Here is a 27,765-nt window from a genome sequence, read left to right on the forward strand (position 1 = left end):
CCACCACCCCCGCCGGACTCAATTTTTTAACAGGGAGTGAATGTGGTGGTCACCGCTGCTGTATATATTGTATATAGAGGATGTCGATGTAGGTGCTTTATGGTAAGGCCCCTGTACTACAGGTACGCGAGTAGATCCCTGCCTGCTGGCTCCGCCCAGTAGGCGGAGTATAAATATGTGTGCTCTCCGTACAGCAGTCATTTCGCCAGCTGCTGTAGGAGGCCACCTTAGTGTAATAAAGCCTTGATTGCATCCAACTCTCGTCTTTGTGTAATTGATTGTGTATCACAGGGCCTTACTGGCAAGGGTGGTGGATACTGGGTACTCGGCGATCACAATCTCAGACCATTGCTCTGCACTGGGTTGACCTGCAGTTTAGTAAAGACAGTAACCAGCACCGGCACTGGAGGTTAGATGTGAGACTTTTGGCTGACGAAGGGGTGTGTGAGCGGCTTAGGAAGTGTATTCAGAACTACCTGCAGATCAACGACATGGGGGAAATTCAGCAGTGATTGGCTGGGAAGCACTGAAGGCGGTGGTCAGAGGGGAGCTGATCTCAATACGGCCCCATAGGGAGAAGGCGGACAGGGCAGAGACAGACCGACTGATTAAGGAGTTACTACAGATCGATAGGAGGTATGTGGAGACCCCAGAGGCAGGGCTTTTAAGGGAATGGCGGAGACCACAGGCGGAGTTTGGCTTGTTAACCACAGAGAGGGCGGTGGAGCAGCCGAGAAAGGTGAGGGGACGATCCATGAGTATGGAGAGAAGGCCAGCAGAATGCTTGCACAGCCCCAGCTTAGAAAGAGGGAGGCAGCCAGGGAGATAGGGAAAGTAAATGATGGAGATTGGAACCTGGTTGGACATTCAGCAGGGGTGAATAAGGTGTTTAGGGATTTCTACAGTAGGCTGTTTAGGTTGGAGGGGCCGGAGGGGATGAGGCACTGCTTGGGGGGTGTCATGAGAATGTTGCTTTAAGAAATGTTTGGCTGCTCCTGTTACTGCAGTGATGTCAGAGTGTGGGTGGAGCTGAGCTCTGGTTCTGCTTTTTAGTTTCAGTTTGAGAAAAAGCTTGGGTGTATCTGTGTTTTTCAGTGAGCTGCATCTGAATTCTGCCAACCAAAGACTATCTATGTATCATTTGGTGAACCCAGAATTGTAAAAGGCTTCAGTATTGAATGTAAACCCAGATGTGCTCCTGTTTACAGGTTTGTTAAGTCTTTTGGATGTTAAAAGAACAGCATACAGATTACTTAGTGTTGTATTCTTTGGGGGGTGTATTTGAATTAATGGTTGCCAAGACATTCACCGTTAAAAAGGTTAACTTGAGTATATAGAATAAACATTGTTTTGCTTGAAAAAATAACTTTTCCATTTCTGAAGTACCACTCTTGTAGAGTGGGGTGTGTGCTCCCCATACCACAATCTATTAAAAGTTGTTGGTCAAGTGAACTCCAAGATACACTTTGGGGTTCTCTAAATCCTGGCCCATAACAGGGGGCTGAATTTCCCAAAGGTGGACAGGGGGTTGGTAGAAGGGCTGGGGCCCCGATTGGGTTGGAAGAGATAGTGGAGGGTCTGAAGGCCATGCAGGCGGGTAAGGCCCTGGGGCCGGACGGGTTCCCAGTGGAGTTTTATAAAATGTTCTCTGGGATTGGGGCCGGTGTTGATGAGGATGTTCAATGAGGCAAGGGAAAGAGGGGTGCTGCCCCCGACAATGTCACAGGCCACGATTTCGCTGAATCTGAAGCGGGACAAGAACCCGGAGCTGTGTGTGTCCTACAGGCCGATATCCCTGTTGAACGTGGACGCCAAACTGCTGGCCAAAATTTTGTCCTCCAGGATTGAGGATTGTGTTCCGGACGTTATTGGGGAGGACCAGACGGGGTTTATTAAGGGTAGGCAGTTGGTGGCCAATGTAAGAAGGTTGTTAAATGTGATCATGATGCCCCTGGAAGGTAGGGGGGAGGAGGTAATGATCGCAATGGATTCAGCAAAGGCTTTTGATCAGGTAGAATGGGATTATCTGTGGGAGGCACTGGGACGGTTCGGATTTGGGTGGGGCTTTATTGATTGGGTCAGCTTGCTGTATCAGGCCACAGGAGGCAAGTGTACGGACGAATAGGATAGCATCGGGCTATTTTAGACTGCACCGGGGGACGTGACAGGGATGCCCCCTCTCCCCACTGTTGTTCGCGCTAGCTATAGAGCCGTTGGCAATTGCTCTGAGAGCCTCAAAGGGCTGGAAGGGGCTGGAAGGGGGGGGGGGGGGGGGAGGTTTGAGCACAGAGTCTCGCTCTATGCAGACAACCTGCTTCTGTATGTATCGGACCTATTAGAGGGGATTGAAGAAATCATGGGGATTCTAGGGGAATTTGGCCGGTTTTCAGGGTATAAGCTAAATATGGGGAAAAGCGAGATGTTTGCAGTCCAGGCGAGGGGACAGGAGAGGCAATTGGGGGAGCTGCCGTTTTGATTAGTAGAGGGAAGCTTTAGGTACCTAGGCATTCAAGTGATCTCTGGCTTTGTTTGGGCGGGCAAGACCCCGCTGGTAAGGAAGGTGATGCTTGAGCGGAGTCAGGGAGAGGGCGGGCTGGCGCTGCCAAATTTTAGTAACTATTACTGGGCGGTGAATATAGCCATGATCAGGAAATGGGTGGTGGGGGAGGGGTCGCCATGGGAGCGTATGGAGGCGGCTTCATGCAAGGTCACCAGTTTGGGGGTGTTGGTAACTGCGCCTCTGCCGTTCCCACCACCTCGTGGTGGTGGTGGCCCTGAGAGTCTGGGGGCAATGGAGGAGACATGTGGGAGCAGAGGGAGCATCGGTCTGGTCCCCAATCTGTAACAATCACCGGTTTGCCCCGGGACGTATGGATGGCGGAGAGCAGGGATTGAGAGGATGGGGATATATTTATAGAGGAGGGCTATCCGGGTATGAGGACGCTGGGGGAGAAGTTTGGGTTGGCGAGGGGAAACAAATTCAGGTATCTGCAGGTGCGGGACTTCCAGCATAAACAGGTGAAAACCTTCCTGCTCCTACCGCTAAGGGGGATTCAGGACAGGGTAGTTTCCAGAGGGTGGATAGGAGAAGGGAGCATCTCGGACATTTACAAGGGACTTATGGGGTCAGAGGAGGCGCAGACCGAGGAGCTGAAGCGCAAGTTGGAGGAGAGATAGAGGATGGTGTATGGGCAGATGTGCTGAGTAGAGTCAACGCGTCCGCAACATGTGCCAGGCTCAGCCGATACAATTTAAGGTCATTCACGGGGCTCACATTTTTTTTTTTGTTTTTTTTTTTATAAATTTAGAGTACCCAATTATTTTTTTTCCAATTAAGGGGCAATTTAGCGTGGCCAATCCGTCTACTCTGCACATTTTTGGGTTGTGGGGGCGAAACCCACGCAGACACGGAGAGAATGTGCAAACTCCACACGGACAGTGACCCAGAGCCGGGATCGAACCTGGGACCTCAGCGCCGTGAGACAGCTGTGCTAACCACTAGGCCACCGTGCTGCCCTTTCACGGGGCTCACATGACAGTGGCCCAGATGAGCAGATTCTTTGCAGTGGAAGACAGGTGTGCAAAATGTGTGGAAGCACCAACGAACCATGTCCACATGTTCTGGGCATGCCCGAAGCTTAGGGGATTTAGGGGGTTTGCAGATGTCATGTCCACGGTGTTAAAAACAAGGGTGGCGCTGAGTCCAAAGGTGGCAATTTTCCGGGTGTCGGAAGACCCGGGAATCCAGGAGGAGAAAGACGCAGTCGTTCTGGCCTTTGCTTCCCTGGTAGCCTGGAGACGGATACTATTAGCTTGGAGGGACTCGAAGCCCCCGAAGTCGGAGACCTGACTATCGGACATGGCTAGATCTCTCTGTTTGGAGAAAATCAAATTCACCTTGAGAGGGTCACTTGTTCTGGAAAATACAGAATGTGTCATTTGAAGCATAGAGGTCTGCCAATATCTGGTCTGGGAGAGTGCAGGGAAAGATCCCACAAGAGGTTGGTGGCAGCTGAAAAGAGCAGAAACTGTGGTCAGCTCTTCTGTCAAAAATGCAGTCAATTTCAGTCTGTCAGAATTGTTATTACAACCTGCAGCAGGAGAAAGGGAAAAAGAAAAAAGAGAGTTTGCATAGATTTCTTTGTGCTGTTGAAATATTGTAATGGACTGCCCCTTTAAGCCCCGTAGTCCTTTCCCTATCGGAGGTCCCGATCTCTCCCGCCAAAAATCACTAAGCGCGGGCTTCTCTCGCTCCTCCCACTCCCCCCACGCGCGAGGCAGCAGCCATCACAAGAGAGCAGCAGAAGAAGAGAGGAGCAGAACGCGAAGCAAGAACAGCTGACGGCCCGGGGGAGCTCCGCTCCCCTCAAGGAGGTGGAAGGCTCAAAGAAACGGCAGCAAGAATGAGGAGGATGAGAAGGAAGATGTTTGTTGGTGGACTCAGCTGGGAAACAAGTAAGAAAGATTTAAGGGACTGCTTTTCTGGAGGTGGAGAGATTGTAGACTGCTTAATTAAAATGGATCCTGAAAGAGTAGACAGGGTATTGAATGGGGAGCACAAACTTGATGGGAGAGTTATTGATCCCAAGAAAGCTCAGGCTATGAAGGGCAAGGTTGAAATAAAATTGGCCCAATCTAAGGAAGTGTACCAGCAGCAGCAACCAGCAGCAATGGGGAGGACAGAACACAGAGAACAGAGAAACAGCAACAGGAGAGAAGGGGAGGAGAATTAAAAGAGAGAGAGAGAGAGAAACAGCAACAGGAAAGAAGGGGAGGAGAACTACGAGAGAGAGAGAGAGTCTGAAGGTCCCTACAACAAACCAGCAGCATCCAGAATCACTAATCGTTTTCCTTTCTGTAAAGAAAGTGTTTACAACTTATTTTAAAAAAAGTATACTAATAATAAAATAATTTAACCTGAAAAAGTGGTTATTAGCTTACTTTACTTCCTTAGCAATGCAGGACCCAGGACATCGATGCTACTAAGGGGTAAGTAGGTAAAATTCTTCGGTGAAGGTATGGGTTATACCGGGGAATAACTTGGAAATATAGTTTGACCTGAATGGCACCCACAGAAGCCTGCATCGGAGTCAGGGAGTGAGAATCCCTGTTCACCATTTGGAATATCGGCCCTTTTTGGTATAGGGGGAATTCTAAGACAGAGTGGTGAATTTGCAAAAACATGGCGCCCAATGTGGGGCTCGAGCCCATAATTACGCCCAGCCTGTTTTTTTGCTTTCTCCATGGCATCCAGCGTGGAGGCCTAGAATATTAGAAGTTTCTAGGTAAACAGAATGGGGGCTAGAGTAGGGGCTAGAATATTAGAAGTTTCTAGTTCCCAAGAAACGGTTGGAATATTAGAAGTTTCTAACCGGCACAAAGGCTAGAATATTAGAAGTTTCTGGTCTATATGTAAGTCAGACTTTACCTGCCGAGTTTAGTCTGGAAAGGATATTCTGTGGATCGAGGGGACTGAAACTCAGGTTGGGTGTGAATCAGCAGACTAGAAGATGCTGACCCTGAGTGAAAGTCTGCAAGACATCTTGGTGACAGCACTAAAAATCTTGCATCCATAACTGGTAAAAGGAGGCCAAAAAATAAATCATCCTTAGAGTAAGGCAGATTGTGCGGAAAATGTTCTGGAGAATGGGGACGCCTAGAATTCAGAGACCAATAACCAATCGACCCTTAACTAAAACAGGAAGATAGTGCCTTAGTCAGCCTTGGATAGGACCCAGAAAGGGTACTTATCCTTAATTTCAGATTGCAACTGAAAGGGACAACCAGGAACAGAACTTGAATTCCGAAAAATGGCAATGAGAATAATCCTCTTGCTCTGAAACATGGTCAAGAGAGTTGAAACAATGAAACAAGAGTAGAAAAGCTTGACAGAGGCAAAAAAAACTCCTGCAGAAGTGAAACTTAACCGCATGGAGGGGTCTCAAAATTTTGTTAAGAATAACTAAAACCCTACAGAATAGAGGTCCAAGATCTCAGTGGATAAATGTGTATGCGTGTGTTTAATAAGGATTTGTGAAATCCTACAGAGTAGAGATCCAAGATCTGAGTGGATGAATGTGTGTGTGTATGTCTAATAAGGAATTGTGAATTTCCTTTAATGTTTGTATTTAAAAAAAAATGTTGTATTTTGTAAAGCCGATTTTCACATAAATTGGAAGTTAGAAATAGCAGGCAGCAGTCAGCTGCTTTGCAGACTTTGAAATTGCTGCGTTGAAATTGAAACTGCATGGCTCCGCAGGGTCCTAGTGCCTGGCGATCACACAAAGTCATATGCAGAAATAATGGTATTTAGAATGCTAAATACCTTGAAGAAGGAGCTTTAGAAAATAAAGATATTAAAACCAATTGATAATACAGAGCAAATTTGGGTGAAGCTACCCACTGAGACTGCAGGGAAAATAATCTGTGAAGCTGTAAAATGTAAAGACAAGATTGTTCAGATTCTGGGTACACATACAGTTGAATTAGAGAAGCATGGTATCTGGAGCAAAAGAAATTGTATCTCACTCAGGGGTGCAATGACAGAAGGAGTAGGCTTAACAGGCCTTAATTGTATGATGTACATCAATGATAAGGAAAATAAACCAGTTCAAAAAGAAATGGTGGCAAAAGAAATCCGGAAGTCCTGGAGAGGGCATTTCTGGGTTAATCAAATGAAAACAGAAGGTACAAATTAAAGAATAGGGCCCTCTCCACCCTTGATCTGTTCATTTGATTTTCAGATGGAAAAAATAAATAACGAACCAGTTCACAAGAAGGAAGAGAACTACACTCCAGAGAGGAATCTTTTAGACAGGATTGGGGGGGGAAACTAATGATATAATTGGCTACATATTTGAGGGAATTAAATGACAGAACCCGGAGGAAAACTTTACGGGTTAGAAACAAATTAAAATATCAAATTATAACTGGACAGTGAAACCTCCGGTCAGACATCTCTAACTGGATATTAGCTGATGGGTGATCTGCGGTCTCCATGGAGTATGTACTACGCGGTGGAATTATTAAGGGTCTCGGCAGATAGCAGCGACTGACGAGGAACCCCAATGTGATAAATGACAATAGTTTAAGAATGTTTGTAGCTTGATACCACGGCGGGAAAATTGTTACCAATGCAGCAAAACAATATTGCATTGAAGAGCTGTAATCGTTATTAAAAAAAAATTCATGTAAATTGATAGGGACTGTTATATATATATGATAAGGGGGGTATGTGTGTCGTTAAAGAACTTGATCCGCATTTCTAAACAGTGTTAATGTTTTAATAGAGGGGTAGTTTAGTGTGTTTTCTTGATTTAACGATATAGTACATTACAAATAATATTGATGTTGTTTGTATGCCATATTTAGTATGTAATAATTATTGTTCCCAAAGCCAAGAAGGAATGTTTCGATATTGATATTAAATTGTGATAACAGTTGAAAATATGTAAAGTGGTAACACACAGTCTATTTGTGTGGTTAGGTAATGAATAAGGTGTTAAGATAAGATTTTTTTTACTATGTATTTAACAATAGGGAGAATTTGTTTGAAAAAGAGACGGTTCAATGTGGTTTTGCAAATGCTGTAATGAAAAATATACACTTTGTCAGAAAGATATTCTCTCATGTAAACCAGAGGCTGGCAGACTTACATGATTCACGACAATGTTAGACATTAATGGGGAAGTTAGGAATACAAGCAGGATCAATTGAACATTTTAAATTAATAAGACAAGGGGATCAGTGGGTGGTACAGGATATCACAATTACCCCATTCCAATCAGAAATGGAAAACAATTTGGACGACGGAAAAATGGGGCACGTAACAGCCAGTGAGGGACAAAAGATCTGTTTGGTTACTGATGAACTGAGTTGTGTGCTGGTTCTAAGGGACATGAGGAAGCTTATACGGTGCTGCTATCCCAAGGAAGTAAAATGCTTTGGAGGTAGTGGAACACACGGAAAGCTATTGTGTTACCTTCCTGAGCAGCTATGGCTATGGTTCACGGTGATTGGACTGGAACGGAAAACAAGACTCGTATTGACACTGGTCTGTGATTATGCATACAAATGACAAAGATCGGGGATGTATGTTAGTACAATTGGATGGGGGGACAATAAACCAAATTATAGTAATGTTTCAAATGTCAAGACGGGGTGTTCTGGAAAATACAGAATGTGTCATTTGAAGCATAGAGGTCTGCCAATATCTGGTCTGGGAGAGTGCAGGGAAAGATCCCACAAGAGGTTGGTGGCAGCTGAAAAGAGCAGAAACTGTGGTCAGCTCTTCTGTCAAAAATGCAGTCAATTTCAGTCTGTCAGAATTGTTATTACAACCTGCAGCAGGAGAAAGGGAAAAAGAAAAAAGAGAGTTTGCATAGATTTCTTTGTGCTGTTGAAATATTGTAATGGACTGCCCCTTTAAGCCCCGTAGTCCTTTCCCTATCGGAGGTCCCGATCTCTCCCGCCAAAAATCACTAAGCGCGGGCTTCTCTCGCTCCTCCCACTCCCCCCACGCGCGAGGCAGCAGCCATCACAAGAGAGCAGCAGAAGAAGAGAGGAGCAGAACGCGAAGCAAGAACAGCTGACGGCCCGGGGGAGCTCCGCTCCCCTCAAGGAGGTGGAAGGCTCAAAGAAACGGCAGCAAGAATGAGGAGGATGAGAAGGAAGATGTTTGTTGGTGGACTCAGCTGGGAAACAAGTAAGAAAGATTTAAGGGACTGCTTTTCTGGAGGTGGAGAGATTGTAGACTGCTTAATTAAAATGGATCCTGAAAGAGTAGACAGGGTATTGAATGGGGAGCACAAACTTGATGGGAGAGTTATTGATCCCAAGAAAGCTCAGGCTATGAAGGGCAAGATTGAAATAAAATTGGCCCAATCTAAGGAAGTGTACCAGCAGCAGCAACCAGCAGCAATGGGGAGGACAGAACACAGAGAACAGAGAAACAGCAACAGGAGAGAAGGGGAGGAGAATTAAAAGAGAGAGAGAGAGAGAGAGAAACAGCAACAGGAAAGAAGGGGAGGAGAACTACAAGAGAGAGAGAGAGAGTCTGAAGGTCCCTACAACAAACCAGCAGCATCCAGAATCACTAATCGTTTTCCTTTCTGTAAATAAAGTGTTTACAACTTATTAAAAAAAAGTATAATAATAATAAAATAATTTAACCTGAAAAAGTGGTTATTAGCTTACTTTACTTCCTTAGCAATGCAGGACCCAGGACATCGATGCTACTAAGGGGTAAGTAGGTAAAATTCTTCGGTGAAGGTATGGGTTATACCGGGGAATAACTTGGAAATATAGTTTGACCTGAATGGCACCCACAGAAGCCTGCATCGGAGTCAGGGAGTGAGAATCCCTGTTCACCATTTGGAATATCGGCCCTTTTTGGTATAGGGGGAATTCTAAGACAGAGTGGTGAATTTACAAAAACAACTGTTAGGGTTCGCCCGGAGGTGGCAACCGTTCGTTGACCTCTTCGCAGAAAATTAATCGTCAGCAGAAGGTGGGGGGTGGTTAGTTTAGCTTCGAGTAGGGGGTTAATAAAGGTGGGACCTGTAAGGGAGGGAGACGGCTTTTGCACTATGTTTATAGTTTCATGTACAATGTTTATTTTGTTGTTATAATACCAAAACATATCTCAATAAAGTGATTATTTAAAAAAAATGAAAGATGATACTGAAACAGGTGATCACGAACCATCTCCTACTTTGATTTCTACTCAACATCATCCAGAGAACCAAAAGCAGTATGAAAATGCTTTGCCCATGGTATTGAGAAGAGAACACATTATGGTCGACAACTGAAGGCACCACAGCATTTAAAAGTGCAACAGGAAGTGAGAATCTGCAAAAAGCATGGTAAGGAGCAAGAAGAGAGAGGAAGGAAAATGACATTTACCTAAGAGAGCAGAAAAGTATTACATAAGAACAGGAGCAGGAATAGGCCATCTGGCCCTTCGAGCCTGCTCCGCAATTCAATAAGATCATGGCTGATCCTCTTGTGGACTCAGCTTCGCTTACCCACCCGTTCACTGTAACCTTTTATTCCTTTACTGTTCAAAAATCTATCTATCTTTGCCATAAAAACATGTAACGAGGTAGCTTCAACTGCTTCACTGGGCAGGGAATTCCACAGAGCCACAACTCTTTAGGTGAAGAAGTTCCTCCTCAACTCAGTCCTAAATCTGCTCCCCCTTATTTTGAGGTTATGCCCCTAGTTCTAGTTTCACCCACCAGTGTGTGGTAGTATGACTAGGGGTATTACGGTACTTGGGAGTGTGAGCTGCCATTGGTGCAGAGGGCTCGCTGCCCATTGGCCCAAGTATCATGTTCTGTGTATTCTTATTGGCCAAGAGGAAGGTAGCTCCACCTACGAGGCAGGGTATAAGAACCCGTGATCCCCAGCAGCCACGCCATTTCTGTACGTCTGCTGCCGGGCTCACTTCTTGCTGATTAAAGCCTTTCGTTTCGGACTTCACCTTCGTTTCGTGTCCATTGATTGTGCATCAATTCAATCAGCAAGATTTTTAAAGGATGGAGCTGCACATCAAATGCAACAGCCGCATTTGAGCACTGGCTGGCTTGGTTCAACAGTTACCTTAGCACAGCGGAAAACGTCCCGACGAAGCAGCAGAAACTGCACATCTTCCACTCGTGCGTAGGCACCGCCATATACACGCTCATAGAGGACACGACAGACTACAACGCGGATATGGACTTGCTCAAAGGACATTTCATACGGCCGGTAAACCAAGTTTATGCTCGGCACTTACTATCCACAAGGCAGCAGATACCTGGTGAGTCACTGGACGATTTTTACCGTCCCCTCCTCGTGCTGGGGAGGAACTGCGGCTGCCCACAGGTGTCTGCTGCTGAGCATACGGAACTCCTAATTCGAGACGCCTTCATTGCAGGCATGCAGTCCTCACAGATCCGCCAAAGACTGTTGGCGAGAGAAACATTAAGCCTCATGGGAGGCACGGGCCCTCGCCTCCCCCCTAAATGTCGCAAACCGAAACACATGCTCGTACGCCCCCGACCGCACGGCGGCCCCCTGGGCAGCGTGGAACTCGGCCTCTCTCTCCCCGAAGGACCCGGACCCACACCCCCCCAGGCCTGCACCGCAGGGTGCCCCGAAAAACCCGCGGGGCCCCGTTGCTATTTCTGCGGCCAGGCGAAGCACCCCAGTCAGCGTTGCCCGGCCAGTTCCGCAACCTGCAAGAAGAGGGGTCACTCTGTGGCCGTTTGCCAGGCAAAGGCGGTCGCTGCGGTCCCAAGCAGCGACCGCGGGACTCCCCCCTCGCTCTCTACATGGGCCCTGTGTGGCCCGCGGACCTTGCTGCCCCCTCCCACACTGCCACGTGCCATCTCCGGGCGCCACCATTTTACGCCCCCAATGCCATGTGTGACCCCGGGACGCCGCCATTTTGGACCTCCGACTCCACGTGTGGGGAACGAGCGCCGCCATTTTGTCCACCCCCTACCATGCGCGGCCGACGGGCGCCGCCATCTTGGATCGGCTCCGAGGACCCCACGGGTGACTACTCTCTGCCTGATGAAGTCTCCGACTATCTGCCACAAGTCGCTTTAGTCACACTGGATCAGTCTCGGCATCGTACCCTCTCCACAGCGACCACGAAGATTTTACTCAATGGCCACAAGAAGAACTGCCTGCTGGACTCCGGGAGCACAGAAAGTTTCATCCACCCCACCACAGTAAGACACTGCGCTCTCCCTGTCTACCCGGTTAAGCAGAAAATCACCCTGGCCTCCGGCTCTCACTCAGTACAGATCACAGGGTGCTGCATAGCAGACCACACGGTCCAGGGGATAGAGTTTAAAAACTACAGGCTATACGTCCTCTCTCACCTCTGCGCGGCAGCACTCCTGGGGTTAGACTTCCAGTGTAACCTCCAGAGCCTAACATTCAAATTCGGCGGCCCTATGCCCCCCCTCACTGTCTGCAGCCTCGCGACCCTCAAGGTCGATTCCCCGTCCTTGTTTGAAAATCTCACCCTGGATTGCAAACCTGTCGCCACCAGGAGTCGACGGTACAGTGCCCAGGACCGGACCTTCATCAGTTCCGAGGTCCACCGGCTTCTGAAGGAAGGGGTCATCAAGGCTAGCAACAGCCCCTGGCGAGCACAAGTTCTGGTGGTAAAGGCCGGGGAGAAGAATAGGATGGTCATAGACTACAGTCAGACCATCAACAGGTTTACGCAGCTGGACGCGTACCCTCTCCCCCGTAGATCCGACCTGGTCAATAGGAATGCGCAGCACAAGGTCTTCTCCACGGTTGACCTCAAGTCCGCCTACCACCAGCTCCCCATCCGCGCGAGTGATCGCAAGTACACTGCGTTCGAAGCGGACGGGCGGCTCTACCACTTTTTAAGCGTTCCCTTCGGTGTCACAAACGGGGTCTCGGTCTTTCAAAGGGAGATGGACCGAATGGTCGACCAATACGGTTTACGGGCAACCTTCCCGTATCTCGATAATGTCACCATCTGCGGTCACGATCAGCAGGACCACGACACCAATCTCCATAAATTCCTCCAAACCGCAAAACTCCTGAACCTGACCTACAACAAGGATAAATGCGTGTTTAGCACCGACCGTCTAGCCATCCTTGGCTACGTAGTGCGTAACTGAGTGATAGGCCCCGCATGCGCCCCCTGATGGAGCTCCCCCTCCCCCACTCCCCCAAAGTCCTCAAGCGCTATCTTAGTTTTGTTTCATCTTACGCCCAGTGGGTCCCCAATTACGCCGACAAGGCCCGTCCCCTCATCCAATCAGCCACGTCCCCCCTGCCAATGGAAGCCTGCCAGGCCTTCAGCCGTATCAAAGCAGATATTGCAAAGGCCGCGATGCGAGCTATCGACGAGTACCTCCCCTTCCAGGTCGAGAGCGACGCGTCCGATGTAGCTCTGGCAGCCACCCTCAACCAAGCAGGCAGACCCGTGGCCTTCTTCTCCCATACCCTCCACGCTTCCGAAATCTGCCATTCCTCGGTCGAGAAGGAAGCACAGGCCATAGTAGAAGCTGTGCGACACTGGAGGCACTATCTGGCCGGCAGGAGGTTCACCCTCCTCACAGACCAACGGTCAGTGGCCTTCATGTTCGACAACGCACAGAGGGGCAAGATAAAGAACGACAAGATCTTGCGGTGGAGGATAGAATTGTCCACCTACAACTACGACATCTTGTATCGTCCTAGGAAGCTAAACGAGCCTCTCGATGCCCTGTCCCGCGGCACCTGTGCCAACGCACAAGTGGACCGCCTACGAACCCTCCACACGGACCTCTGCCACCCAGGGGTCACCCGCTTCTTTCACTTTATCAAGACCCGCAACCTGCCCTACTCCATCGAGGAGGTCAGGACAGTCACTAGGGAATGCCACATCTGCGCGGAGTGCAAGCCGCACTTCTACCGCCCCGGAAAAGCGCATCTGATAAAGGCTTCCTGCCCCTTTGAACGCCTCAGCATGGACTTAAAAGGTCCCCTCCCCTCTTCCAACCGCAACACGTACTTCCTCAACGTGACTGACGCGTACTCCCGCTTCCCGTTCGCCATCCCCTGCCCTGACATGACCACACCTATCATCATTAAAGCCCTACACACCATTTTCTCCCTGTTCGGATTCCCCGCTTACATTCACAGCGATAGAGGATCCTCCTTTATGAGTGACGAGCTGTGTCAATTCCTGCTCAGCAGGGGCATCGCCTCCAGCAGGAGGACCAGTTATAATCCCCGGGGTAACAGACAGGTCGAGAGGGAGAACGGTACGGTCTAGAAGACCGTCCTGCTGGCCCTACGGTCCAGAAATCTCCCAGTCTCCCGCTGGTAAGAGGTCCTCCCAGATGCCCTCCACTCAATCCGGTCACTTCTTTGAACATCCACTAATCAAACACCTCCTTGTTTTCCCCAGGAAGTCTTCCTCAGGGACCCCGCTCCCGACCTGGCTGGCTACCCCCGGGCCAATCCTGTGCGGGTGTACAAGTCGGTCCCATTGGGCGAGAGGGTCCAGCTGCTCCACGCGAACCCGCAGTACGGATATGTGGAGTATCCCGAAAGCCGGCAGAACACGGTCTCCCTACGGGACCTGACACCCGCCGGATCCCGGCCATCGCCCCCGGCGCCAGCCCCCCCAACTGCAACTGCTCCCGTCAGACTCCCCTCCCTGGCCCGCCGACACCCTTACCCGCGCTGCCTAGAGGGCCGGACGACCCTCCCCCGGCCTGGCCCTCGCCAGCTCCGACTTGGGTTATGGACGCAGCCACAAGGACCGGATCATCGCTCCCGGAGTCATGGACGCCCACAACTCCAACTTCTCCAGCGAAGCTCCGCAGGTCGCACAGGACGTCCAAGGCCCCCGATCGGCTGATCGAGTCTATGTGAACTGTTGATGGACCCTTTTTCTTGCATGTTCTCTCTTTCTTTTTCTCTCTCAAACCTGTATATAGTTACTGTGTTCTGACTCGACTCTGTACATAGTTTTCGGGCCAGTGGGCAGCCACCGTTGGAGAGGTACGATCCAACATCACTAGTCATACTACCAGTCTCTTACCCACTCGCACGGGACACCCCCCCTCTCTCCATGTCCGCATCCCCCGTACACGCCTCCCCCCGGTTCCTTTCTGAACAAGGGGTGAATGTGGTAGTATGAATCGGGGTATTATGGTACCTGGGAGTGTGAACTGCCATTGGTGCAGAGGGCTCGCTGCCCATTGGCCCAAGTATCGTGTTCTCTGTATTCTTGTTGGCCAAGAGGAAGGTAGCACCACCTACGAGGCGGGGTATAAAAACCCATGATCCCCAGCAGCCACGCCATTTCTGTACGTCTGCTGCCGGGCTCACTTCTTGCTGATTAAAGCCTTTCGTTTGGACTTCACCTAAGTTTCGTGTCCATTGATTGTGCATCACAGTGAAAACAACCTCCCTGTTTCTATTCTATCTATTCCCTTCACAATTTTAATTGTTTCTATAAGATCCCCTCTCATTCTTCTAAATTACAATGTAGTCCCAGTTACATTTCCTATGGGGCCACAAAACACTGAAATGTTCATGACTAGGGGACTGAAGCATTCAGTTCCCAGGAATGACAGAGAATGCTGAACTCGGAACAGAAACTTGGGGGACGATGTGGTATAATGGAGTACTTTGGCTAAGTCCCACAGTGGGTTAACAGTAACAGTCTGTGATGTCATTTCAGGAAGTGACATATACTCATGTGACCTGAGAGTCGAGGAGAAAGCAGGATGGGAAGAAATAGTGTAAGGTAGTGTTCTCATAACTGTAAACATACGGGGCAGCACGGTGGCACAGTGGTTAGCATTGCTGCCTACGGCGCTGAAGACCCGGGTTCGAATCCCGGCCCTGGATCACTGTCCATGTCTGCGTGGGTTTCTCCCCCACAACCCAAAGATGTGCAGGTTAGGTGAATTGGCCACGCTAAATTGCCCCTTAATTGGAAAAAATAATTGGGTACTCTAAAATAACTGTAAACATACAATAAAGTTAGAATGTTTTCAGATGGCAAGATATTGAACACCGCCCCCCCCCCCCCCCCCCCCCCCCAAATAAAAACACCCAGCAGGGGGTTGGAACGTCCAGTCCAAAATGTTATTATTCCTAATTATGTAGAACCACATACCTGACCACAAGTGCAGTCCATCAAATCCATAGGAGTAAAGGTCATCCCCTACACCATTCCCTCCCCATCCTTCACCTCCTCCAGGGCACGGGGAGTAGCCATCTGTTGAAGCCCAGCCAACGCGAAGATGTGTAGCTTCTGTTGTTACAAAAGGGTCGACATGGTCCACTATTAGCTCATAGTACCACTTCTTGTATTGGGCAGCACCATCACTTATCCCCAGAAGGATATTGGGCCGCATACTGAAAACAAAGAAAACAAAATTGTGCTTCTTTATTAGAGAAAAATGGATATCATTCTTGTTTTTCAATTCCAACCTACATTCTAGCACACAATTCCTCAGTTAGAGTAGTATCTACACAGATCTGTGGGTGTGGTATTTGAAACATTACCTAATTACACCCAGTTCCAAAATCATTTATCCACCAATCAGATATTTTGGTTGAAGTAAGGCTAGGAGATGATACGCAGCGAAATGCTTTCCATCCCTCCGGACTGGGTGCTCCAGCAATACAGAAGATGCCACTGGCACCAAGGCATTATGTCCTTACTGCAGGATACCAGAAATGGTCATGGGCCCAGGGAGAGAGGTTCCACGCTATCCAGATCCATCCCCAATAAGGAGCGGGATTCCCTGCCTCAGGATGCTCCATTTTACCGGTAGCCCGGGGGGGTTCCCAACGGCGTAGAGCTGCCCCACAATGGGAAACCCCATTGGCCGGCCGGCTTAACGGAGAATCCCTCCGGCGGGTTAAGGCAGAAATGTGGCCCGGCGGGGTGGAACATCCCACCTAAGACTTTTCAAGGAAATCTGGGCCTCGATCTTTTAAATGATGGATATGGGCACGATCAAATGGTTTCGGGACCACGCTCACGGGATGTACCCAGCTCGCAACGCCTCGCGAGATCCAACAAGATTTGCCAAGACGTTGCAATGTAAATCCCGCCCTTTGTAGGCAGGATCATTTTATAGCAAATCTGCATATTAAAGGGAGTCTGACTTTAATGTGCGGTTTCGCAAGTTACCCAAGGTGTGGGATCAATCTCCCTCACCTCGGAGACCTCGGGCAACGCCGTTCAGTACTGGTCACCACAAGCGGGGATCATGTGGAACGGCATTCATGGTGTTCTACCAGGGGCTCTGAGCCCTCCCCGGTGTGTGCCTTTTAGGCAGTGTGGTACCCTAGCACTGTTGGTGCCACCTGGGCACCCTGGCAGTGCTTTCTGGGTGTAAACCTAGCACTGCCAAATTGCCAGGGTGGCACTGACAGCTGGCAGGGGCCACTGCCAGGTTGGCACTGCCAAGGTGCCAAGCTGGCATTTTATGCATTGTGGCGATCAGGGTCCCAGGGAACATCCCATAATGCACTGGGGCTTGGGGGGTCGCTTCAGGGGCTCCAGGCATCAGCACATGATATATTTAAAACGTTTTAAAAATGTTTCCTTTTGACGCGGTTAGAAGTTGGGTGTACATTTGATTAAATTAAATGTTTACTTTTACTAATTGAGGAAATGAGAAAAGGAATGAAATATTGGGTGTGTTTCGTGGCTCGCCATTGACTGATGGTGGGATCTTCCGCTCACGCCACTAATAATAATAATAATCTTTTTATTGTCACAAGTAGGCTTACATTAACACTGCAATGAAGTTACGGTGTAAAGCCCCTAGTCGCCACACTCCTGCTCGGGTACACGGAGGTAGAATTCAGAATTCTCAGCTGTTATGAGAATCGAAGCTGCGCTGCTGGCCTTGTTCTGCATCACAAACCAGTTGTCTAGTCCACTGAGCTAAACCAGCCCCCTATCAATGGGATTTCCCATTGTTTGCACCCTCCATGGTGGCGGGACACCATCGGCGAAGCTGGGAGATCCCGCAAGCAGGAACGGCCGGGAAATTTCAGCCATTGACAAAGTTGATAGAAAATCTCATTTAAGAGGGCAGCACGGTGGCACAGTGGTTAGCACTGCTGCCTCATCGCATGAGGTCCCATGTTCGATCCTGGCTCTTGGCACTGTCCTTGTGGAGTTTGCACATTCTCCCCGTGTTTGCGTGTGTTTCGCCCCCACAACCCAAAGATGTGCAGGGTATGTGGATTGGCCACGCTAAATTACCCCTTAATTGGAAAAAAATAATTGGGTACTCTAAATTTGTATTTAAAAAATAAAATCTCATTTATCCCAAATCAAGGAGCACTCGAACACTGTGGACCAAAAATTGTGTCAACTATTAGATGACTAAAATTATTCAAGCGTTTAGTTTACACCAATTTTCATATCATAATATTTTTACAATATAATTGCTACACAGTACCTTTTCTTAAAATGCAAATTATGGTTAGTGTGAGTGGTTTTAAAGCATTGAATTATGAAGTCAGGTTGAAGAATCTTATCAGATTGAGGTGCTTAAAATTACAAACAAATTCAACAAGGTTGATTAAAAAAAAAACTATTTTCACTAACAGGCAATCCAGAACAATGATTATGATTTTAATCATGAAATTAGGCTCAAGCCATTCAGGAGTGAAGTCATAGAATTTTTCATAGAATTTACAGTGCAGAAGGAGGCCATTCGGCCCATCGAGTCTGCACCAGCCCTTGAAAAGAGCAATCTACCTATGTCCACACCTCCATTCTATCCCTGTAACCCCATCCAAACATTTTGGACACTAAGGGAAATTTAGCATGTCCAATCCACCTAACCTGCACATCTTTGGACAATGGGAGGAAAACGGAGCACCCGGAGGAAGCCCACACAGACACGGGGAGAATGTGCAGACTACGCACAGTGACCCAAGCCCAGAATTGAACCTGGGACCCTGGAGCTGTGTAGCAACTGTGCTAACCACTGTGCTACCATGCTACCAAGTCAGGAAGCTTTTTTCCACATATCCTTCTGCAGGTCAGAGAATTTGGAACGGGCTTTGCACCATCTCACCTGCACATACAACCCGCTCTGTTGCATGGGCAGAGCAGACTCAAATCAACGTTTGGCCATCCAGTCTTCTGTCCATACAGAAAAGGGGTTATAAAGACAAGGAAGTGACACCAGCGCTGTTGGCATCACTCTTCCCAAGCCTTACATCCTTACATTGAGGGCAGGATTTTCAAAGTGGTCTTCAGAGCCAAATGGGGGTCACAAGCCCGCACCTACACGTCACACACCAAGTCATTGACCAATTAGTTGCCAGGGGTTAGGCTCACCCTCTAATATAGGCCCTTGATGCAGGAAGCCCAATGGAACACCCACCAATGTCCAAGCAGCAGGATGCCATAATGAGCCGCCACTCTGTGTTGCTGCAGGTGAGACAGGGGTGTGCGCCCGGGTAGGCGGTGGTGTAGTCATAATATCAGTGGTCGGGTAATGCAGAGGACTAATCAAATGCTCTGAGTTCAAATCCCACAATGGCAACTGGGGGATTTGAAGTCAATTAATAAATCTGGAATTAAAAGCTAGCCATCGGTAATGGTAGCCATGAAACTATCATCGATTGTCATAAAAACCCACCTGGTTCACTAATGTCCTTTAGGGAAGGAAATTTGCCATACTGATCTGGTCAGTCCTATATGTGATTCCAGATTCACAGCACGGCAATAAGGTGGAATCTGAAATGGCCGAGCAAGACCCACTCAATTCAAGGGGCAATTAGGGATAGGGCAACAAATGCTGGTCTTGCCAGCAAAACCCATATCGAATGAAAGAATAAGTAAAGGCTGTCACAACCCCACCCACCTGATCTGCTGCATGTGGCCAGCTCCAGGAAATCCCTGTTGATTTCCAACAACGGATCTTAATAGGTCTTTAGGTTCCTCAGTTGGTTGCCCATCGCTTATGGGTAGATACCCCTGCCTCACCCCGCCTCAGAGGTTGAGGCGGGTTCGAGGTGGCATCAGAATGCTAATTGGCGCCGTGCATTTTCAATCATGCCCATCTCCACACTCGCACTGAGAGCTACAAATTCAACCCCTATTAAGAAACTGCTGATAGACCTCGTGCGAATCAGTACGACATTTGTTGATTCATAAAAATGGGGAAAACATATGTCAATTTATTGCTTTGCCACATTCAGCACAATATTTCTGAACCTGCCAATAACTGGGATGGGTTTAATATTACCTGCTGACATGGTTGATGAGCCGTGTTTGCAACAGTAGGTCTCTGCCTGGTAGCAGGTTGTCACAAATTAGGTGCTGGTTAGATCGCACAGCAACTCCATGACACACACACAGGGAGCACAACACATCTAAAACCTTAGAAGACAAGAATATGAATTATGGTGGTTCTACTTTTCTCCATTTTTAATTTGCCGCAAGGGCCAGATTCTCATAGAAGTGATTGTTCTGACAGACCATCTCAAGGGGTGTGTTTCTTCCACATATTGATATTATGGAAACTTATTCAAATAAATTGCTTTTGCGCGAAAGCTTCAGCTTTTGCCTGAAAGCACTGGCTGAGGCCTGGAGCGGTCAAGTATTCTTGCACGTCTGTACTTATTCAGGCCATTGGTTAATTTAAATCCCAATTCAGGGCATTACATACATCAAAACATACATAGAAAATAGAAGCCATTCGGCCCTTTGAGGTTGCTCCCCCATGCAATATGATCATGGCTGGGCATCAAGTTTAAAACCCTGATCTCGCCTTCCCCCCATATCCCTTGATCCCTTTCGCCCCAAGAGCTATATCTAATTCTTTCTTGAAATGACACAACATTTAGGCCTCAACCACTTTCTGTGGTAGCGAATTCTACAGATTCACCACTCTCTGGGTGAAGAAATCTCTCCTCACCTGAGTCTTAAAAGGTTTACCCCTTATCCTCAAACTATGACCCATCGTTCTGGACTCCCCCACAATAGGGCACATTCTTTCTGAATCTACCCTGTCTAATCCTGTTAGAATTTGGTAAGTTTCTATGAGATCCCCTCTCATTCTTCGATACTCCAATGAATATAATCTTAACCAACTTCGTCTCTCCTCATATGACAGTCCCGCCATCCGTGGAATTAGCTTGGTAAACCTTTGCAGCACTCCCTCCATAGCAAGAACATCATTTCTCAGATAAGTGATCATTTTTTAAAGTATTTTTTTATTCTCCTCCTTTTCACATTTTCTCCCAAATTTACACCCAACAATAAACAATAATCAGTAATGAATGTAATGTCAATCCTCATATCAATAACAGCCATCCCATCCTCCCACCAAACTACAAACACTAGCCCACATGCTAACATAAACAAATGACAAAAAGAATCAGGAATCATCCATAGTCACCATTAAAACATACAGTCCCCTCTCCTCAACCCTCCCAGCCCACAACCCCCCTAATGTTCGATGTGATCCAATTCTCGAAAGTGCGTAATGAACAACGCCCATAAATTGTAGAACCGCTCCATCCTTCCCCTCAGTTCAAATTTGACCTAGTCATGCGTTAAGAATTCCAGCAGGTCCCCCCGCCATGCCAGGGCGAAGAGGTTGATCTCCACCCTAACAGGATCTGCCTACGGGCGATCAACGAGGCGTAAACTACAGCTGCCTCCGCACCCGTTTCCAACCCCGGCTGGTCCAAGACCTGGAGTATGGCCTTCCGAGGGCCCGGGTCCAGATCAGTGATTATTTAGAAAACTTCAATCAGTAGTATTAGCTGGATGCATCTTAAGTGCCACAAAATTACAGGATTTGTAAGAAGATTTGCAGTAAAATTGCAATTAATAAAAGAAGCAGAGGTGACACGAGGGGAATTGGTTTGTTTTAGCAAGTGGTCAGGATTTGGAATGCACTGCCTGAGTATGTGGAATTGGCAAGTTCAACCAAAGCATTCAAAAGGAAATTATAGACTGTTGTCTGGAAACGGAAAAATATGCAGCGTTATAGGGAGAAGGCGCGGAACGATACTCGGTTCATTCAGAGGGCCCGTGATGACAGGATGGGCCAAACGGGTCTCCTTCTGCATTGTAAACATTTCTGTGATTATAGCACAATAGCAATATGGTGACTCAAAGATCAAAATACCAACATGCAGTGAATAATGGATGTGTGTTAGAATCTTGTCACTTTTGGAAGGCACCATGTGGAAGCCAAGTATTTTCTTTGGAAATTAGAGGCGAAGGGTTGGAGGATGGGAAAAACAATTTTAATAAAGTAAAATGCGCTGCCATGGAGAACTCTTGCAAACCTGGAGTGTGGCTAGTACAGGACGGCATATCAGAGGGACAGAGGTGCAGGTCATGCATTGTTTCAATGGGCTTACGGAGGAATTATTATTTGAATCTTCAATACTAACTTTAAGACAAAATAAGTATAAAATTTTTATAGCAATAAAGACGTTAACTCCATGGCGATTACCACAAATCACTCCATCTCTTTATTTTTCAAAAATAACTTTCCACTCATAGACGTTAGCCAGAATTAAAACATTTCAAAAAAGGTTAAATACGTGAGGGAGGATTTCCTCTGCTACATATTATAGCAAAATTCAAAATGTATAAATAAATATAAATACGTTTTTATGAACATGCTTAAAATATGGCAACTCTTCATCACATAGAAATTTAGCAAGATGCCTTTTCACAAAGTAAAATGATTTTCGCTCCAAAAATCAACAGATCATACCTTATGATTTCTTCCATGTTTATCGAGCAAGGAAATTATAGACTTGATGTGCCCCTCTTTGATAATGTTCAGTGCCTCAGGACTCTCCACAAGAACACAATGCAAAACCTCAAGAATTCCTATTTGGTAAAAACGAAAATTAATCAGTTCAATCGCTGCACATGCTTCTTTTTAGTTTATTTTTGAAAGATTTTCAATATTTGTACTTCTTCCCCTCTTCACATCATACACCATGATTGCCCAAAAGAACTGACAGAACCAGCTGACCTGCTTCCGCCAATGCCACCCCTCAACCAGTGAAGGTCACCGAGAATGACACACTGTGATTTTCTCTTTCCATGGGCAGCACAGTAGCACAGTGGTTAGCACAGCTGCTCCACAGCTCCAGGGTCCCAGGTTCGATTCCCGGCTTGGGTCACTGTCTATGCGGAGTCGGCACATTCTCTCCGTGTCTGCATGAGTTTTCTTCGGGTGCTCCGGTTTCCTCCCACAGTCCCAAAGATGTGCAGGTTCGGTGGATTGGCCATGCTAAATTGCCTCTAGTGTCCAAAACAGGCTAGGTGGGTTTACTGGATTACAGGGATAGGGTGGAAGTGTGGGCTTCAGTTGATTACTCTATCCAAGAGCTGGTGCAGACTCGATGGGCCGAATGGCCTACTGCACTGTAAATTCTATGATTCTATGAATGCTCTGGCCTCCCCGCAGCATGAGGCAGCCTGCCATTGGCCGGCACAGGGACCCTCTGGCTCCCCCGCTGCTGCCAATGGAATTTCCCATTGAATCCACCTCAAGTCGCCGGGAAACCCAGGTGGGGGTGCGCCGGTGGTGGGTCTATTAGATCCCGTGGACGCAACCAGACGGAAAGCATCATCCCATGTCTCTCCTGAGTTGGGAAGCACCCAGCCTCAACTTGGGAACTTACCTCAATGGGATATCCAAAGTGAATATTTCACTAGCATGGAACTGAGCCCGGCCTGTAAACATACAATGATACAATACAGAAAGAGACTATTCGGCCCACTCTCAGTCCACCCGTTCTTCACCCATTGCCCTTAATGTTTTCCCTTCTAGTAGTTATCCGATTCTCTTCCGAACATCTCAATTGAATCTGCTTTCACCAGTCTCCCAGGCACTGCTTACTGGATCACAACAAATTCCCTCAAATTTAATCATTTTAAATCTGTGTCCTCTGGTGACCAACTCTTTTGCTACTGGAAATGGTTTCTGTGAGGAATTATAAACCTAGTAATTCACACTGTGTTGTATCATATGTATTGTGTCCTTGTGGGCTCTGTATGTGAGCCGTTGCGCGGCTCTGCCCATAGGGGGAGATGAGGAGTTTGTACTGGTCTCCACCCTTGGCTCCACCCATGGCTCCTCCCACTAACCGGAAGTATAAATATCTGCAGCCGTGAGCCTGCTGCCAGTTCATCTCGTCGCAGGCAGGCTCAGTTGTAAGACTATTAAAACCACTGTTCACTTCCAATTACGTGTCTTGTGAATTGATGGTCTCATCAATTTAATAGTCTTAGGAAACTTGAAGAAAACGACTATGGAATCAGCCCTCAAACCTGACTGACTAGAACATGATCCGCAGGCTGCAGAGGCAAAATAAATCTTTCTACACTGGCTCAGATGTTTCAAGGCCTACCTGGCTGAATCAAGCACCTCAGAAACTACGGAGGAGCAGAAACTCATCCTACTGCACGCAAGGGTGAGCCACCATATCTCTACTCAACTTAACAGTACTACCTCGTATACGGCGGCCCTGGTCATGCTCGATCGAATGTACGTGAGACCCATCAACGAGGACTATACGCGCCACATTTTTACGACCCGCCGCCAGCGCCCCACGGAGTCGCTGGACGAATTCCTGTGCAATTTAAAAGCCTTAGCTCGGGACTCTCGCTGTCCGAGATGTGTACGTGGCAGGGCTCAGGTCAAATTATGTGCGCCAGCGGTTGCTTGAAAAAGGGGCCCAGAACTTGGAGGACACTGTAGAGTTAGCTACAACCATGGATGTCTCGTACCGCAGCCTCACCTCGTTCCCCGCAGACCAAGCAACCCCATCCTGGGCCCCCGACCAGCGACTGCCCCAGGCCTGTGCCGCGCGGCCACCCACTCACTACGCAGCCCCAGTGTGCCATTTGTGTGGGCAGCCCCAACACCCACGGCAGCACTGCCCGGCCCGCAACGCGACCTGCAGCAGCTGCGGTCGCAAAGGACACTATGCCCGGGCCTGCCTGGCAAAGAAATCCCCCTCTCCAAACTCTCCCGCAGCCCAGAGCAAATGCTTCCAAAACTCGCAGGCCCGCAGGCCCCGACATGCTGCGGCCTGTATGCCGACTCCGCCACCACCCGACACGTGCGACTCATGGGGGCTGCCATCTTGGCAACCCTCCTCCATGCGGCCGGCCACGTGCGACTCATGGGGGCCGCCATCTTGGGCGCCATCTTCCTCGCCGCTCGCCACACGTGATCCACGGGGGCGGCCATCTTGGGACCCATCCTCTTCAAACTCTGAAACTCACCTCGAAGACTACGACCTCAGCGGACAGTCATCACGGGGCCACTCCAGCACATCTGATCGAGCCACCGACTACCCGCAACTCAGCGCGGTCACGTTGGACCAGTCACGTCTGAAACACCTCCGCAACTCGATGATGACCATTAAAATCAACGGGTACAGTACACCATGCCTCTTCGACTCCGGGAGCACCGAAAGCTTCGTACACCCAGATCTGGTAAGACGCAGTTCACTCGCTATTTTCCCTGCACGGCAAACGATCTCCCTCGCTTTGGGCTCACACTCTGTTCACCTCCAAGGATGCACCGTCGCGACCCTAACGATTCAGGGCGCCAGCTACTCGAACTTCCAGCTATACGTACTCCCGAACTCTGCGCCCCACTCTTACTGGGGCTCAACTTCCAGTGCAACCTCAAAAGCCTCACACTCAGCTTCGGCGGGCCTCTACCTCCACTCACTATCTGCAGTCTAGCGACGTTAAAAATCGACCCCCCTTCACTCTTTGCCAATCTCACTCCGGACTGCAAACCCGTAGACACTCGCAGCAGGCGGTACAGCCTGCAGGACAGGGTGTTTATCAGAACCGAGGTCCATAGGCTTCTAGGTGAGGGGATCATAGAGGCCAGTGAGAGCCCCAGGTGGTGGTCGTCAAGACCGGGGGAAAATTCCAAATAGTAGTGGACTATTACCAGACAATTAATCGGTTCACGCTCCTTGATGCGTACCCTTTCCCCAGGATTACAGACATGGTGAATCAGATCGCCCAGTATCGCATTTTCTCCATGGTGGATCTGAAGTCTGCATACCACCAACTTCCAATCCGCCCTGAGGACCGCCACCACACGGCATTCGAGGCAGATGGCCGCCTCTTCTATTTCCTCCTGGTCCCCTTTGGCGTCACGAATGGGGTCTCGGTGTTCCAACGAGCAATGGACCGAATGGTGGAACAGTATGGGCTGCGGGCCACGTTTCCGTACTTGGACAACGTCATCATCTGCGGCCATGATCAGCAGGACCACGACGCTAACCTCCATCGATTTCTCCAGACTGCCCAGAAACTCAACCTCACGTATAATACGGAGAAATGCGTTTTCCGCACGACCAGGCTAGCCATCCTCGGCTATGTCACGGAAAACGGAGTCCTGGGCCCCAACCCGGACCCGTATGCACCCCCTCTTACAACTCCCTCTCCCTCATTATCCCAAGGCCCTCAAAAGGTTCCTGGGATTTTTCTCGTATTATGCCCAGTGGGTCCCTCAATATGCGGACAAAGCCCCCCCACTATTTAAGGCCAAACTCTTTCCTCTGTCAGATGAGGCTCGCCAGGCCTTCACCTGCATCAAGGAGGACATCGCCAAAGTGGCCATGCGGGCGGAATCCATCCCCTTTCAGGTAGAGAGCGATGCCTCAGAGGTCGCTCTCGCAGCCACACTAAATCAGGCAGGGAGACCAGTCGCCTTTTTCTCCCGAACCCTCTCCGTTTCGGAACTTCAACACTCCTCAGTCGAAAAGGAAGCACAAGCCATCGTGGAAGCTATACGACACTGGAGGTCCATAGGCTTCTACGTGAGGGGATCATAGAGGCCAGTAAGTGCCCCTAGAGAGCTCAGGTGGTGGTCGTCAAGACCGGGGGGAAATTCCGAATGGTAGTGGACTACAGCCAGACCATTAATCAGTTCACGCTCCTTGATGCGTACCCCCTCAGGACACTGTTTCCCTCCGGGGCCTGGCGCCTGCAGGATCCAATCCCACCCGACTACCGCAGGGGTACCCCTCACACTACGCCCCGCACAAGCCTCTGCGCCCTGCGCCCCCCCACCTACAGGTTCACTGCCCGTGCTCCGCACCCCCGTGCCAATGGGTTTCCAGCACTCCCCGTCGCCAGTCGAACCAGTCGGGTACGAAGCTCGGACCGAATCACCCCCCGAGTCCACCATCGTACCCTCACTGACCGCCACCACCCAGCGACCAGAAGAGGCTGCAACCCCGGTGCTTCGTCGATCCCAAAGGACGATTCGGCCGCCGGACCGGCTCAATTTGTAGACCCACCACCCCCGCCGGACTTGATTTTTTTACAGGGGGTGAATGTGGCGAATTATAAACCTAGTAATTCACACTGTGTTGTATCATATGTATTGTGTCCTTCTGGGCTCTGTCTGTGAGCCGTTGCGCGGCTCTGCCCATAGGGGGAGATGAGGAGTTTGTACTGGGCTCCACCCTTGGCTCCGCCATGGCTCCACCCATGGCTCCTCCCACTAACCGGAAGTATAAAAATCTGCAGCCGTGAGCCTGCTGTCAGCTCATCTCGTCGCAGGCAGGCTCAGTTGTAAGGCTATTAAAACCACTGTTCACTTCCAATCACGTGTCTTGTGAATTGATGGTCTCATCAGTTTCACTCTATTTACTCCTTCAAAACCTCACGATTTTGAACACATCTGTCCGAGGATGGGAAACCCCAGCTTCTCCAGTCCCTTTATATAACTGAATTTCATCATTTCTCTTCCCGTTCTCAGTAAACCCACCAGCTTGTGGGTTCAGGCTCATAAATGAAATGACACAGATACAAACATACGGGAAAACTTTTGCCTGTCCAATGCATTTTGCTTGGCGACATTTTGTGCTCGGATTCGCACAATGTCTTCCTGTTGCAGGGCACAGATGAACAGGACGGATTTGCCGCGAGAATTATTGAATCGAATTATTGACATGCACTTTCAACATTAAGTTGAGAATATAAGCCAAATACTAACACAGTGAACGGATGAATTTGTTTATGAAACCAAGATTAGGATGTCAAAAATGTTTATATCGCATTTCTCTTCACACAGAAACAGACAGCTTTTTCGATAAGATCTGTTTTAATCACAAGGTAAATAGGCATGCTCACGAAAAAAATGTGTTACACCACAGGGAGTCAAATTGCTTTAGTCTGACGTGCCTGGAAAGCATTAAACATTAGTCGACCACAGAGAATGA

At 48.7% G+C, this 27,765-nt stretch overlaps 1 protein-coding gene across 3 annotated transcripts in view; it reads right to left on the minus strand.

The window, feature by feature from the left end:
- Window positions 1-27,765, minus strand: part of ryr2a (ryanodine receptor 2a (cardiac)) — a 936,900-nt gene that overhangs the window by 470,313 nt on the left and 438,822 nt on the right. For all 3 annotated transcript variants that reach the window (XM_038814319.1, XM_038814304.1, XM_038814294.1), the window contains 3 exons: window positions 22,263-22,381; window positions 19,770-19,903; window positions 15,656-15,897 (listed from right to left, as the gene is read on the minus strand). In XM_038814319.1, coding sequence (XP_038670247.1) covers window positions 15,656-15,897; window positions 19,770-19,903; window positions 22,263-22,381 — 495 coding nt within the window. The remainder of the gene's footprint in view (window positions 1-15,655; window positions 15,898-19,769; window positions 19,904-22,262; window positions 22,382-27,765) is intronic.

This window comes from Scyliorhinus canicula, chromosome 1 (assembly GCF_902713615.1).
Source record: "Scyliorhinus canicula chromosome 1, sScyCan1.1, whole genome shotgun sequence".
NCBI classification, from domain to species: domain Eukaryota; kingdom Metazoa; phylum Chordata; class Chondrichthyes; order Carcharhiniformes; family Scyliorhinidae; genus Scyliorhinus; species Scyliorhinus canicula.